General features: G+C 41.8%; 1 protein-coding gene across 2 annotated transcripts; it reads left to right on the forward strand.

The window, feature by feature from the left end:
* The first annotated feature begins 2,008 nt into the window (after positions 1 to 2,008).
* Positions 2,009 to 16,276, forward strand: LOC121576713 (thyrotroph embryonic factor). Of its 2 annotated transcripts, none has more exons than XM_041890101.2 (5): positions 2,009 to 2,334; positions 13,807 to 14,163; positions 14,803 to 15,023; positions 15,593 to 15,804; positions 16,087 to 16,276. In XM_041890101.2, the coding sequence occupies exons 1-5, from the start codon at positions 2,256 to 2,258 to the stop codon at positions 16,106 to 16,108; spliced, it is 891 nt and encodes a 296-aa protein (XP_041746035.1). In that variant the 5' UTR covers positions 2,009 to 2,255; the 3' UTR covers positions 16,109 to 16,276. The 2 variants fall into 2 exon arrangements, with proteins under 2 accessions (XP_041746035.1, XP_041746027.1); XM_041890093.2 differs by lacking the exon at positions 2,009 to 2,334 and adding an exon at positions 12,657 to 13,061.
* The last annotated feature ends 535 nt before the right edge of the window (positions 16,277 to 16,811 follow it).

Genomic DNA, 16,811 nt, shown 5'->3' on the forward strand with positions numbered 1-16,811 from the left:
CTATGGCAGGCTGACCCTGTAAAATAACACATTTCACTGCACCTATCCGGTGTATGTGACAATATAAATTAATATTCTGGGTGTGGACCAGAGAGCTGACCATCAATCCCACATTACATTTCTTGAGTAGAAGAAATCCCTTTATTTGCATACTCAAAATAATAGACGTTTATTTATAGTCAAGAAATACAGGTTTCTTATATATTGCACTACTTTACCTCAAAGGAATAAACCGAATACTACTTATATCCAATATGCTTAATCCTATTTTATGTCAGAATAGATAGAGATTTTTTTATATTTTTTTATTGAACCTTTATTTAACTAGGCAAGGTTAAGAACAAATTATTATTTACAATGACGACCTACCCCGGCCAAACTCGGACAACGCTGGGCCAATTTTGGGCCGCCCTATGGGACTGCAGTGCCTTAGACCGCTGCGCCACTCGGGAGCCCAATATATCAGTGACCTACAGTATTTAGAAAATATACTGAACAAAAATATAAATGCAACTTGCAACAATTTCCAGATGTTTACTGAGTTACAGTTCATATAAGGAAATCAGTCAATTGAAATCAATTCATTATGCCCTAATCAATGGATTTCACGACTGGGCAGGGGTGCAGCCATTGGTGGGCCTGGGAGGACATAGGCCCACCCACTGGGGAGCCAGGCCCAGCCAATCAGAATTAGTTTTTCCTCACAAAAGGGCTTTATTACAGACAGAAATACTCCTCGGTTTCATCAGCTGTTCCGGTGGCTGGTCTCAGACGATCCCGCAGGTGAAGAAGCCGGATGTGGAGGTCCTGGATGTGGAGGCCGGTTGGACATTCTACCAGATTCTCTAAAATGATGTTGGAAGCGGTTTATGGTAGAGAAATTAACATTAAATTATCTGGCAACAGCTCTGGTAGACATTCTTGCAGTCTGCATACCAATTGCACGCTCCCTCCAAACTTAAGACCTCTGTGTTGTGTGACAAAAATGCACATTTTAGAGTGGCCGTTCATTGTCCCCAGCACAAGGTGCAACTGTGTAACGATCATGCTGTGTAATCAGGTTCTTGATATGCCACACCTGACAGGTGGATGGATTGTCTTGTCAAAGGAGAAATGTTCACTAACAGGGATGTAAACACATTTGTACAAAAAATGAGAGCTTTTTTTGCATATGGAACATTTCTGGGATCTTTTATTTCAGCTCATGAAACATGGGACCATCACATTACATGTTGCTTTTATATTTTTATTCAGTAAACAAACTACAGCAGGAGGCAACTTCAGAGGTTTTTTGTAGAGCACATACAAAGATTTGTATAACTATTCCAAGATAGACCACAGCATGTCATTTAAAATGGGAACAAATGAGTCACAGTGGGCAGAACAAGCCCCCAAAAAAACAAGCAACGAGGGGGGCAGGAGCCAACCACGATCTAGCGAGAGCCTATTGGCGCGTTCTAGCATGTATTTGCATATTTCCGTTAGGGAACGCCTACGCTGAAGTGCGCGTGTGCAATTCCTCAATTCGCCCTTGCACTCATTCGAAACAAAACATTATTTTTTTTTTACTTTGGCAAGGGGTAAAATCTACAAAACTTAGTCCACTCTGTTCGTAACAGATTCTAGTTTTGAGAACAGAAAACTGTATTGAGATCAAATGTTTCATCGATGATACAATTAGCATAATGTCAGCAAAAATCCATCTCGCCCAGTCTTCTCCCAATGCCGGCCACTGGGCTTCCTCTCATCACCATATTTGGTAGTGAGTGGAAACGCCAACCGGATCCTTGTCACTTATACATCCAGTGAAATATCTGGCTCATTGTTCTATCTGTGTTTCTTTCGTAACAAGAACATACGCAGTTTTTTTATTGGGTAATCCCGTAAACGCTTGAAATTGGCTTTCCATTTTGTCAGACAGCAGCAGAAACCTATCACGAATCTTTCCGTCGTTGTTATTATAATTGTGTGTGAATACCTGGCAGTGATTGGCTAGATCAGCCATGCTTGGGAAAAACCAATGGAAAAACAAGGCGCTAAGGGGGCGGAATAGGCTACTGTACAAACCTTGTGGTCGTTAAAGAAAGTTTCAGTTTTCTCAGTTGTCCATCAAAATGTCGTTTTACATGTGCATTTTTGTATTCTGTTGAACTTGGAAGCGTTGACAAATCTTTTCACCTTCATATATCTGCTCCAGCTTTTAATTGATAGTCAGACCAGGTGATCTATAAAAGCGTTTAGAAAAATCGAGAAAGATGTCTTATTTTGAGATTCCGGAGATTTTCAAAGCTCTGCTCGAGGACCCCTTCACTATTCCAACCCTTGATTCCAACGGTAAGAAGAAGCGAAATAATCGTATTTTTTTGTGTGCAAATTGTCAATAAATTGCATTGTGACTGAATGAACAGGAATAATGTTAACCCAGCGCGATAGTAAATTAATCCACGCGCGACAATGTTGCAACTCAAAACGTGTTTGATACAGTACGTTTATGTTTGCAACAAATGTATGTGAACAGTCTCTTAGACTATAAATACAATATGTTGGAGTGATTTCTCCCTGCGTATCCTATATATTACATAACTTCAATAAAATCCTGGTGCCATTTTGACAGTGTCAGTTAGCCTTGGCAATTTGGTAACGAGAATGACCTCAGATTAGCCTAGTGTTGGTGAAACCATACAGGAGAGGAAGTACAGAACCAACGACGCTAGACGGAGAGGAATATGTTTAAGCAAAAGGCAGTTTATTAAACAACAGAGATAGCTGGTACTGCTCAAGCTACATGCATGGACCCATTCAGTTGCCTCTTATCGAGACAGTTGAAAGGGATCAAAAACAGAGTTTTCAGCATTACTTTATACAATGCAACACAAAGGAAGGGGTCCTTCTTCTAGTCCCTTGATTGGTTCCCGAGGCGTAGGAGGCGGGTCTGCTCTGTCCAGAGTAGAAGCCCCATTCTGACCAGTAGAAGGAAGTGCAGTGTGTGTGTGTGCGTAACTCGTGAGGCATGAGGATGAGTGTGCGTATGCATGGAGATGTGTGTGTGAATGTGTGTATGTTCTCAAAGGAAAGTCTCGTGGGGAGCAACCAGATTGTGGCCTGTGGCGTGGGAGTTGTCCTTGAGAAGATATTGGCTCTGTCCATTGTTCTTGCATAGGAACAGCATTGATTGAAAACAAGCTCCTAACATTAAAATGGGTCATGCACAAGATTTTAGTCAGACCAAGCTATAACATTTTAATATTTACTACGACACTAGCGTGTAAGAGCGTTGGCCCAGTAACCGAAAGGTGGCTGATTCGAGGTAGCCTAGAGGTTCAGAGCATTGGGCTAGTAACCAAAAGGTTGCAGGTTCGAATCCCCGAGCCGGCAAGGTGGACAAATCTGCCCTTATGCCCTTGACCAGTGCAGTTAACCCAACAACTGCTCCCCAGGCGTGAACGTCGATTAAGGCAGCCCCTGCACCTAACTGATTCAAAGGGATTGGGTTAAATGAGGAAGACATATTTCGGTTGCATGAATTCAGTTGTGCAACTGACTATATCCTTGTTCACACTTCAGGCCTTAACGCTTTGGAGTCTAGGTTCAAAAGGCTTCTTAACAGCTTCTACCCCCAAGCCATACGACTCCTGAACAGCTAATCAAATGGCTACCAGGACTATTTGATTTGAATAAAGTAAACCTGTTGGTAGTGAACGTCACCATGATTGTGTTCACTCATGTACACAAGAAGTAAAATGAGTTTAATACCTTTGCTCTTTCAGCCACACGGTTCCGCTTGCTGAAGCACACCCGTCTGAATGTGGTGGCTTTCCTGAGCGAACTGCCCAAAACGCAACATGACACTGCATTCAGTAGACTGTCCAAACAGCAAGTTACAAGTGACCAAATCGGATTTGGGTGTGTTCAGACAGCAGTCATTTGCTGAAATGGTTACACTAGTTGTCATAGTAACGACGGGTGTATGCGCAGTGGTGTAGGCTGATTGGTGGTAGTGGTGCTCGTTTTTCCTATCACTGAGAAGTTATGTAGCAAGCTAAGGTGACAACAATGCTTGCCATGGACGTTTCCCAGTTGCTTTGAATGTTCAAAATCATAGTGTATGAACACTTTTTTAAAGCCTCAAAGGATAAGATGATCCAACTTTCAAAACAAATCCTTTTTGGCTAGCCACAGCAGTGAACTAACTAGCTAGGTAGCTGTTTAGCTTTCTAGCACATTCACTAATTTGTTTGTAAACAACTAACAAGCTAGTTAGCTACCACATGTTCTTGTCAAACTGTCAACAGAGTAGTTACTAACTGTAAGTCTCTCTGGATAAGAGCTTCTGCTAAATGACTAAAATGTAGTTAGCAGGCAACAATATATGCCAAATAAGTCTAAAAACCACATGAGGGCAAATAAATCAGATTTGACCTTCAGACACAAGTCACATTGCCGGGAATCAGATTTGTATCTGACTTCAAACCACCTATGAAGGTGGTTTGAAATGAGGCTTGAAATATCCGATTGTGCTTTTTGGCTGTTCAGACTGCAGGAAAATGCAAATAAATAGGATTTGAGTCACTTCAAACTTCCAATGTGAACATGGCTTAAGTATCCCCTTTCCCTAATCAACATGCCAGCATCATGTGGTATACACCAGTGAAATGTATAATCAAAGACAGTATGAAGATACGCAGAAACTGCTTCTCCAATAGAAATCCACGATCATGCTTGTAGGCGATGTCATGGCGACGTTGGCTAGCTAAGCTCATGCGCAGAAACACGTCATCGGGTCTAACGGTCGGCTCGCACCGAACTGCGCATGTGCAGGCCGTCAAATCAAAGGCACTCCTTCGATATAAAGTTGTTTTTGACAAAAATTAAAATGTGTCAGTTTGTCACTTTCACAAGGTTAGAGTAATAACATGTTAAACTACTTAAGGCATTGTCTTGAATCTAGCTTGTGCCTTTTAGATTTTGAGGAAATTAACAACTAAGGAAGAATGTTTCACTTCTCTCATTGACTTCTCTAACCCCAAACCCCGGCCTGGTCTGCTTCGCAAGCAGGGCCTAAAATTAACTTTTTTGTCCAGCAGCCACTGTGGCGGGTAGATAAAAAAAAAATCGACCAGCCACTCCAATTTTTTTACCAGCCAAAATATATTTTTCACAATAATTACATATAAAAAAAACAGATGACCATGCTTTGTAATGTTTCTAAAACAAGAAATGTATTAGTAAAAATGTATGTGCTATATTGCTCAATTTCATTAAACTTTTTGTGACCCAAGTCTTTTAATCAATATATCAGAGACAAAATGTTCAGGTGCCCCTTTAAGGGCGGACGGTTACCATGGTAACGGGGCCACTTGAGGCCTGTCACGTGTGTGTCTGTGTGTGAGAGAGATTTGGGGTCTGACTAGGGCGTCTCTTCACTATCAGTTGAAGCAGCAGACTCAAACTAACGTTGAAAAACAACCGAGCTTGTGAACAAAACAATGTAAATTAGACCAAGTTTCATGCGTGTGCGCAGCACCTCCAAAAATTAATCTATCAGCACTTCATTCATTGCGCACAGCTCCCCTGCCAGGCAGTGTTGCTGCACAAGGTGGGATATGTATTTTCCAAAACATGCATCCTGTTTGCAACAAGGCACTAAAGTAATACTGCAAAAAATTTGGCAATACAACACATTACTGAGTACCACTCTCCATATTTTCAAGCATAGTGGTGGCTGCATTATGTTATGGGTATGCTTGTAATCGTTAAGGACTGGGGAGTTTTTAAGGATAAAAAATAAACGGAACGGAGCTAAGCACAGGCAAAATCCTAGAGGAAAACCTGGTTCAGTCTGCTTTCCATCAAACACTTTGAGATTAATTCAACTTTCAGCTGGACAATGACCTAAAAACACAAGGCCAAATCTACACTGGAGTTGCTTACCAAGAAGACTGAATGTTCCTGAGTGGCCGACTTACAGTTTTGACTTAAATCTGTTTGAAAATCTAAGGCAAGACCTGAAAATGGTTGTCTAGCAATGACCAACAACCAAGTTGACAGAGCTTGAAGAATTCTGAAGTGAATAATGGGCAAATATTGTACAATCCAGGTGTGGAAAGCTCTTCGAGACTTACCCAGAAAGACTCACAGCTGTAATCGTTGCCAAAGGTGCTTTTACAAAGTATTGACTAAGGGGTGTGAATACTTATGTAATTTAGATATTTCTGTATATTTTTCAATACATTTCGAAAAACATTTTCACTTTATGGGGTATTGTGTGTAGATGGGTAAGAGAAAAAATCTATTTAATCCATTTTGAATTCAGGCTGTAACACAACCAAATGTGGAATAAGTCAAGGGCTATGAATACTTTCTGAAGGCACTGTAAAACCTAATGACTAATGATGCAACCTGTCCACATACAGTAACAAATAATACAGACTGTAAACACATAGCTCACTAATCTTGTGATACCCTCTTCCCATATCCAAACCAATTGCTGATTATTAGACACATTTACACAAATGTTTTTGAGGCCTTGGGAGACACAGTTAATGTAACTGTCCGGGTGGCCATTTGATTAATTGTTCAGCAGTCTTATGGCTAGAAGCTGTTAAGGAGCCTTTTGGTCCTAGACTTGGCGCTGCAGTAGAAGAGAGAACAGTCTATGACTTGGGTGACTGGACTTTGACAATTTTTTGGCCTTTCCTCTGACACCACCTAGTATATAGGTCCTGGATGGCAGGAAGCTTGGACCCAGTGATGTACTGGGCCGTACGCACTACCCTCTGTAGGGCCTTACGGTCAGATGCAGAGCAGTTGCCATACCAGGCGGTGATGCAACCGGTCAGGATGCTCTCAATGGTGCAGCTGTATAACTTTCTGGGGACCCATGCCAAATCTTTTACATTTTAGTCATTTAGCAGACGCGCTTATCCAGAGCGACTTACAGGAGCAATTAGGGTTAAGTGCCTTGCTTAAGGGCACATCGACAGATTTTCACCTAGTCGGTTCGGGGATTAGAACCAGCGACCTTTCGGTTACTGGCACAACGCTCTTACCCACTAAGCTACCTGCCGCCCTCAGTCTCCTGAGGGGGAAAAGGTGTTGTCGTGCCCTCTTTACGACTGTCTTTGTGTGTTTGGACCATGATAGTTCATTGGTGATGTGGACACATTTTTACATTTTAGTCATTTAGCAGACGCTCTTATCCAGAGCGACTTACAGTTAGTGAGTGCATACATTTTTCATACTGGCCCCCCGTGGGAATCGAACCCACAACCCTGGCGTTGCAAGCGCCATGCTCTACCAACTGAGCTACAGGAGTTGACCACCAAGGAACTTGGAACTCTCGAACCGCTCTAATACAGCCCTGTCGATGTTAATGGGGCATACATATTGGTGCCTTTGGCATGCGTAGTGTGATCTCTCACATGAGGGGAGAAGGACAAAGTGCAAAGTCATGCTGGCAGCACCGGTAATTCCCTGGAAGTCCATCCGCCCGTCTTGATGATGACTTTGATGCACTCTTGGCTCCTTCATACCATATCACCCCCTTGGATGGACTTGTTTATAAGGCCTTCATAGATGCTGCACAAATCATTCAGAAGCAAACATCCAGAGGGTAAAAAAAGGTTATGCCACAAGTGCCAGATGTACAGTGGACCTGATACACCTTTTATACTGTATATTAGGACTATCAACAGCTTTTCAATAATTTGTGAAGCATCTACAGTGAGGGAAAAAAGTATTTGATCCCCTGCTGATTTTGTATGTTTACCCACTGATAAAGAAATGATCAGTCTATAATTTTAATGGTAGGTTTATTTGAACAGTGGGAGACAGAATAACAACAACAAAATCCAGAAAAAACGCATGTCAAAAATGTTAGAAATTGATTTGCATTTTAATGAGGGAAATAAGTATTTGACCCCCTCTCAATCAGAAAGATTTCTGGCTCCCAGGTGTCTTTTATACAGGTAACGAGCTGAGATTAGGAGCACACTCTTAAAGGGAGTGCTCCTAATCTCAGTTTGTTACCTGTATAAAAGACACCTGTCCACAGAAGCAATCAATCAATCAGATTCCAAATTCTCCATCATGGCCAAGACCAAAGAGCTCTCCAAGGATGTCAGGGACAAGATTGTAGACCTACACAAGGCTGTACAAGACCATCGCCAAGCCGCTTGGTGAGAAGGTGACAACAGTTGGTGCGACTATTCGCAAATGGAAGAAACACAAAATAACTGTCAATCTCCCTCGGCCTGGGGCTCCATGCAAGATCTCACCTCGTGGAGTTGCAATGATCATGAGAACGGTGAGGAATCAGCCCAGAACTACACGGGAGGATCTTGTCAATGATCTCAAGGCAGCTGGGACCATAGTCCCCAAGAAAACAATTGGTAACACACTACGCCGTGAAGGACTGAAATCCTGCAGCGCCCGCAAGGTCCCCCTGCTCAAGAAAGCACATATACATGCCCGTCTGAAGTTTGCCAATGAACATCTGAATGATTCAGAAGAGAACTGGGTGAAAGTGTTGTGGTCAGATGAGACCAAAATGGAGCTCTTTGGCATCAACTCAACTCGCCGTGTTTGGAGGAGGAGGAATGCTGCCTATGACCCCAAGAACACCATCCCCACCGTCAAACATGGAGGTGGAAACATTATGCTTTGGGGGTGTTTTTCTGCTCAGCCAGGGCATTGAAAATGGGTCGTGGATGGGTATTCCAGCATGACAATGACCCAAAACACACGGCCAAGGCAACAAAGGAGTGGCTCAAGAAGAAGCACATTAAGGTCCTGGAGTGGCCTAGCCAGTCTCCAGACCTTAATCCCATAGAAAATCTGTGGAGGGAGCTGAAGGTTCGAGTTGCCAAACGTCAGCCTCGAAACCTTAATGACTTGGAGAAGATCTGCAAAGAGGAGTGGGACAAACTCCCTCCTGAGATGTGTGCAAACCTGGTGGCCAACTACAAGAAACGTCTGACCTCTGTGATTGCCAACAAGAGTTTTGCCACCAAGTACTAAGTCATGTTTTGCAGAGGGGTCAAATACTTATTTCCCTCATTAAAATGCAAATCAATTTATAACATTTTTGACATGTGTTTTTCTGGATTTTTTTGTTGTTATTCTGTCTCTCACTGTTCAAATAAACCTACCATTAAAATTATAGACTGATCATTTCTTTGTCAGTGGGCAAACTTACAAAATCAGCAGGGAATCAAATAGTTTTTTCCCTCACAGTATGTAGGCAGTGGTGGAAAAAGTACCCATTTGTCATACTTGAGTAAAAGTAAAGATACCTTAATAGAAAATGACCTAAGTAAAAGTTAAAGTCACCCAGTAAAATCCTACTTGAGTAAAAGTCTAACAGCAGAATTTGGTTTTAAATATACTTAATTATCAAAAATAAAAGTATAAATAATTTCAAATTCCTTATATTAAGAAAACCAGAAGGCACCATTTTCTTGTTTTTTAAATTTATGGATAGCCAGGGGCACGCTCCAACACTCAGACATAATTTACAAACTGCATGGGTTTAGAGAGTCCACTAGATCATAGGCAGTAGGGATGACCAGGGATGTTCTCTTGATAAGTGTATAAAATATACCATTTTCCTGTCCTGCTAAGCATTCAAAATGTAACAAGTACTTTTGGGTGTCAGGGTAAATGTATGGAGTAAAAAGTACATTATTTTCTTTAGGAATGTAGTGAAGTAAAAGTAAAAGTTGTCAAATAGAAAGAGTAAAGTACAGATACCCAAAAAAACTACTTAAGTAGTACTTGAAAGTATTTTTACTTAAGTACTTTACACCACTGTATGTAGGCCTTGTAAATGATTTATGAAGGTGTCATAAAGACATAGCAGTGGACAGCATCTCTGTTTTCTCCCCTCTTGCTGTGGTGTGGATGCTAGACTAGCTCTGCTTCAGAGGAGGCTGGTGGGAGGAGCTATGCTATACAGACAGTACAGCACACTCTCTACTCTATCTTACGCCTCAGACTACAGTACATGAATGCTGTCCTTGCCTCTGCTTGATCAGTTTGAAAACAAATGTTTGACAACTCGCAATTTAGCAAAATGTTTTTAGTAAGGGCTTGTGCATTTGGTTTTCAGTGGAGGCAGCTGAGGGGAGGACGGCTCATAATAATGGCTGGAATGGAGTATAATGGCTGGAACGGAGTGAATGGAATGGTTTCAAACACATCAGCAGCCTCCACTGGTGTATATGCATATGAAGGCCCATGTCTGAACATACACTACCGGTCAAAAGTTTTCGAACACCTACTCATTCAAGGGTTTCTCTTTATTTTTACTATTTTCTACATTGTAGAATAATAGTGAAGACACCAAAACTATGAAATAACACATGGAATCATGTAGTAACCAAAAAAGTGTTAAACAAATCAAAATATATTTTAGATTTGAGATTCTTCAAATAGCCACCCTTTGCCTTGATGACAGCTTTGCACACTCTTGGCATTCTCTCAACCAGCTTCACCTGGAATGCTTTTCCAACAGTCTTGAAGGAGTTCCCACATATGCTGGGCACTTGTTGGCTGCTTTTCCTTCACTCTGCGGTCCGACTCATCCCAAACCATCTACATTTGGTTGAGTTCGGGGGGTTGTGGAGGCCAGGTCATCTGATGCAACACTCCATCACTCTCCTTCTTGGTAAAATAGCCCTTACACAGCCTGGGCGTGTGTTGGGTCATTGTCCTGTTGAAAATCAAATGATAGTCCCACTAAGCCCAACCCAGATGGGATGGCGTGTCGCTGCAGAATGCTGTGGTAGCCATGCTGGTAAAGTGTGCCTTGAATTCTAAATAAATCACAGACAATGTCACAAGCAAAGCACCCCCACACCATAACACTTCCTCCTCCATGCTTTATGGTGGAAAATACACATGCAGAGATCATCCAATCACCCACACCGCATCTCACAAAGACACTGCAGTTGGAACCAAAAATCTCCAATTTGGACTCCAGACCAAAGGTCACATTTCCACTGGTCTAATGTCCATTGCACGTTTTTCTTGGCCCAAGTAAGTCTCTTCTTATTATTGGTGTCCTTTTAGTAGTGTTTTTTTTTTGCAGCAATTCGACGATGAAGGCCTGAATCACACAGTCTCCTCTGAACAGTTGATGTTGAGATGTGTCTGTGACTTGAACTCTGTGAAGCATTTATTTGGGCTGCAATTCCTGAGGCTGGTAACTCTCTAATGAACGTATGCTCTGCAACAGAGGTAACTCTGGGTCTTCCATTCCAGTGGCGGTCCTCATGAGAGCCAGTTTCATCATAGCGCTTTGATGGTTTTTGCAACTGCACTTGAAGAAACTTTCAAAGTTCTTGAAATGTTCCGTATTGACTGACCTTCATGTCTTAAAGTAATGATGGACTGTAGTTTCTCTTTGCTTATTTGAGCTATTCTTGCCATAATATGGACTTGGTCTTTTACCAAATAGGGCTATCTTCTGTGTCACTACCTTGTCACAACACAACTGATTGGCTCAAATGCATTAAGAAGGAAAGAAATTCCACAAATTAACTTTTAAGAAGGCACACCTCTTAATTGAAATGCATTCCAGGTGACTACCTCATGAAGCTGGTTAAGAGAATGCCAAGAGTGTGCAAAGCTGTCATCAAGGCAACGGGTGGCTATTTGAAGAATCTCAAATATAAAATATATTTTGATTTGTTTAACACTTTTTTGGTTACTACATGATTCCATATGTGTTATTTCATAGTTTTGATGTCTTCACTATTATTCAACAATGTAGAAAATAGTAAAAATAAAGAGAAACCCTTGAATGAGTAGGTGTTCTAAAACGTTTAACTGGTAGCATATGTAGGCTGTTTAGTGTCTAGACTACTGTACTGTTTATAGTAAAGCATCATGCTTAATGTCAGTGACTGGCACAATAATATATTAGAGATGTCCATAAATACAGTGACTGAAAAAAATTTGTCATGGCAAAATGGCAGTTAGTAAAATAGCGAGCCCTGTCTCAATTGCATAGCTCCGCGCCTCCCCCTGGCTATGCAGCAGAGCAGACCCGTCCTTCACGTGTACTCAAGTTGCATAGGAGGCGCTCACTGCGCAGTCTTCATAGATCTCCATGTTTTTTTAGCATACGATGGCTGCACGTGTGTTGCCCTGTGAGAACGAACCAGGGCCCGGTTTCCCTTGATCTTTGCCTTAAAATGCTTTTGAGAAACCGGGCAATTTATTATTCACATTTGCTATGTTATATGGCATAGGCTAGACAATAAAACAAATGTTATTTTCTCACAAAGGAGACCAACTGCCTGTAGATTCTTGTTTGATGCCCAGTATAGCTGGTAAAATAAATAGGTCTAAAAACACATCTGTTCCTAAAGACATTGTCAAAGAACATTTTGACACTGCATGCATAGCTGTAATTTACTGTAACTACACACCAACTCTACTAACATTTGCTTTCATAAATGACTGTCTAAGTCTAACTTATGGATATATATAATTGAGGTTGCTCCACCCTCCCAACGTGTTTTCCTCTAATTCATGCAGTTACAATATGGATATATAATTCGGTCAACCAATGGTATGCCACACCTTGCCTACATCGCTCAGAGAATGTTAATATTCATAATGATAGAGAAGAAGCGCACCAATCAGAACAGGGCTGTTGTATATTTTCTACTCAAGAGGTGCGGTATCAGTTGACCAACTAAACGTTTTTTGTTGCTGTATTTGTAGAATCGGGTCATACTCTGAAGAGGTAGCCTAAAGTCGTGTCGTTAGCTGTTACATTGTAACCTTTAGCCAAATTGCAGTTTTACTAACGGATACTTTTCTTTCACGGAGAGGAGATTCTGTTACATTACCTTAGGCTTCATTGTTGAAGGAGCCTAGCTTTAAATTTAGTTTAGCTTTAAATTTAGTTTTTGTGTAATTGGCGTAAAAAATGTCTGGAGAGCCGATTACCACCAAACTGGAAACCTTCATGGGGTCACCGAGTGCGTTTCCCGTGGTATTGAAGAAAATAATGGAAATGCCCCCACCGAATTTACTCGAGGGCGACGATGGTAAGTCTAAATGCTTCTCTGTGTCGGGTTTGAACGCATCGTTTGTTCTAGGCAAATAACTGAGAAGAGGCCGAATTTTGCCGGATAAAGCCGAATGCGAATACAATTTACGCAATGTAGTAAATTGGTACGCAGAATCAAACCCTTTCTATCTGTTGTTTTTATAGTGTTATGATCTATAAGCATTCAGCTATCCCTTCATCTGAATTGAAACTAAAATTAGGTAGCTACACTTTAGTCCTGTGGCTCGCAGACGGCACACAAGTGTTAATGTGAAGTGCACAAGGACAGTAAAATGCCTTTCTTGCAAGCGCCAACAACAATGGAGTAATCAATATCAATGTAGCGCTAAAAATAACGTACGGCTAGTTGACAGTAAATTCCTTTCCCCACTCTCCACCTCATCACAACTCAGTAACTTCACTGGAACCACTATTAGTAGGTCACATATTTTTCTGTCTAGTAGTGTCAAGGACCCTTTCTACCAAATACTGATGTAGTATTTCATCATATCTCTTCCATTGCTTGAAACATGGAGCCTGCATGATAATACTTGTGGGTTTGATTGTCACATGGACCACTTTTTATATATGTCCTGAGTGTAAAATGGCTGTGGATAAAACCATCTACTGAATTAACATGTAAAATAAACCCTTTTCCAATGACTGTCTTCTCCTCCACTTGTTTTATCCAGCCTGCCATAACTCATAACATTAACCAATGCTCTTCTGTTTTGCTGCCACAGACAATGACAAGGAGAAGCTGCTTACGGGGGACAATGTGGACCTTGAAGGAGGGAGTGGGATGGGTCCGTCGGCTGCCCTGACCCCCGCTATCTGGGATAAGACCATCCCGTACAACGGGGAGACCTTCCACCTGGAGTACATGGACCTGGAGGAGTTCCTCATGGAGAACGGCATCTCCACCTCATCCCTGGACGATGCTCTCAACATGGAGAAGACAGAGAAGCCCACCACCATGGCAGCCAAGCCCAAGACAGCCCCAGCCGCCCCCATTTCCCTGCTGCCCATCCTGGAGCTGGATCAGTGTGAGGAGGAGGTCACTATCACCCTCAACAGTGTTGACATCGCAGACGACACAGGTAGGCCGACATCTGTGAGACCTTTAGGGCCTTATGCATTTAAATATGAGTCTGTTAGTGTTATTACATAGGTTGTTACACTGGTAGTTACATGGTATAATGTGTAAGTAATACAAAAAGTGACCCAAAAAAATGCATTAAAGATCAAAGGAAACCAACTAAGTTGTTCTCGGTTCTGCCATAGACAGTCAGACATGTCTGTCTGAGCACCAAGGACACACATGACACATGTACAGGGTAACACATGCTGGTGTGTTTTGAATGTCATTCAAGGCTGTATGCACTGTCACTGCTGTAGATGGTGGTGAAAATAGATTGTAGCTATGCTTACCAACAGACGTGGGCTGGGCTCCGTTGAGGCCATCCTTTATCAAATGTAGAAGCCTTTAACTTGATGTCTGACAATTTGAGTCACTGGATTTATTTTAATCTACTCCAGTTCCTGGATATAATAAGGATATAGCAAAATATATGGTTTTGGAACAGGACTTACAATACTTGCAGTCTCACGTAATAGAATGTCCCATTTACACCAGGAGCATTTATTTACCAACCCTTAAAACTGATAGTAGCATTTGCCCATTAACCCAAATGGTATACTTGAACCCTAATGCTTGGTCACCTGTGTTTCCCCCACAGAGGTGGTGACAGACAAGGACAGGCTGACCCCTGAACCCATCGACCCAGAGGAGATTGAGGTGGACGTGAACTTTGAACCAGATCCTACAGACCTGGTGCTGTCCAGCGTTCCTGGTGGAGAGCTGTTCAACCCACGCAAACACAAGTTCTCAGAGGAGGAACTCAAACCACAACCCATGATCAAGAAGGCCAAGAAGGTGTATGTACCTGAGGATTCTAAGGTAAGTCAGAGACATGGAGGTTGGAAATGTGGGTGTGGTATGTAGGTAGGTGTATACAGCTTTTTCTAATTTCAAGAAGAGGAATTGGATTTTGTTTTAAACAATTGTTATATTTAATTTTGTATTACATTACCATCAGTTAGTTCATTCAGTCATTCTGAAGGTCGCTTTAAATAACTTATCACCAGTGAGGGAAAACAAGTGTTTGCTTTTCAAGGACGCTTTCATTAACTTAGCAGCGACAATAACTTAGCAGCGACATTGAATTGAAAGCATGCTCTCAGCATCAAGGTCGCTTTCAATAACAACCCTGTTCTCTCTCTGTCTTTCTCTCGGTACTCTCTCTCTCTCGTCTTTCTCTCGGTACTCTCTCTCTCTCTGTCTTTCTCTCGGTTCTCTGTCTTTCTCTCGGTACTCTCTCTCTCTCTCTCTGTCTTTCTCTCGGTACTCTCTCTCTCTCTCTCTGTCTTTCTCTCGGTACTCACTCTCTCTGTCTTTCTCTCGGTACTCTCTCTCTCTCCGTCTTTCTCTTTCCCCCTCTCTCTACACCTCTCTCTCCTCCTCACCAGGATGAAAAGTACTGGCACAGGAGGAAGAAGAACAATGTGGCCGCGAAGCGTTCCCGGGACGCACGGCGACTCAAGGAGAACCAGATCACGGTGCGGGCGGCGTTCCTGGAGCGTGAAAACACGGCGCTACGACAGGAAGTGGGCGAGCTACGGAAGGACTTTTCCCGCAGCAAGAATGTTGTGGCCCGCTACGCAGCCAAATTCGGAGCGCTGTAAGGGACCAAACACAGACAACCGCTGGCCGTTGCACACAGATTGCATCAGCCAGTCACTTCATTTTGGTCAGGTCACTAAGTAGTAACATCATTAGTTTATTGTGGTCAGCAATCAGTTGTGAGTACCCACTGTTGCACTACTCACATTTCCTTTAACACAAGTTTGAAGAATTGATTACTAATGTGATGATGAAACATTAACCCTCCCCTCTTCACCTCATGTTAAGTCCTCCTCTTCCTTTCCTGGTAAATCATCAACTTTTTCTCTTTTCTTTCAAGTGCCCCGCTGGAAGACCAGTAGACTGCTAGTGATTTATTTGTGGCAAAACAAATAAATAAATGAGTCAAATGGAATGGATTGATCAGAAGATGAAGAAGAACAGGACTGTGTGGAATTTTAGGACCCCTGCGTATAGTTTTTTATTAGATTTGAATATTTAAGTGCTTATTTAAATTCATTTAATGACAATGTGTATTTTTGGTCATGTTTGGTACACCATTGGCCAGTAAAAAGATGATTGTGTTCATATTGAGATTGGTTGGGTGAGGGTGGGTGGGTGGGTGGGTGACATTTTAGTAAGTAAACTGAAAAGTTTTTTTTTTTTTATCTTTTAGGGTTTTAGTCTAAACTAGCACGGCTTATACTTTTACTGTAAACTTTGGTCTCAATGGGACTTCCCCTGCAAAATAAAACGGTTAAATTAAATACATAAATAACCGTCAAATCAAATAACTCAAGTTAATCAGGGGACTATTACTGCTTGGTAGTAGTTTTAAAACCATGTTAGTAAGACCTTCAAAACAAATCTCTTCCTGTACAAGTACATGTTAAAACTTGCTCCAAACTGTACATAATGCTTGGCAATATTTCAGTCTCTCTGTCTTCTCTGCTCTTGGATTCTTGTCATTTCAAGGAAATTGATTTGCTCTTCAGGTTCTCAGTGTTTTGTGTTTTTTTTTATTAAGAAATGCTTCAGAAAGTGGTGTACAGTATAGAATCCACT

Source organism: Coregonus clupeaformis, chromosome 1 (genome assembly GCF_020615455.1).
Source record: "Coregonus clupeaformis isolate EN_2021a chromosome 1, ASM2061545v1, whole genome shotgun sequence".
Taxonomy (NCBI): Eukaryota; Metazoa; Chordata; class Actinopteri; order Salmoniformes; family Salmonidae; genus Coregonus; species Coregonus clupeaformis.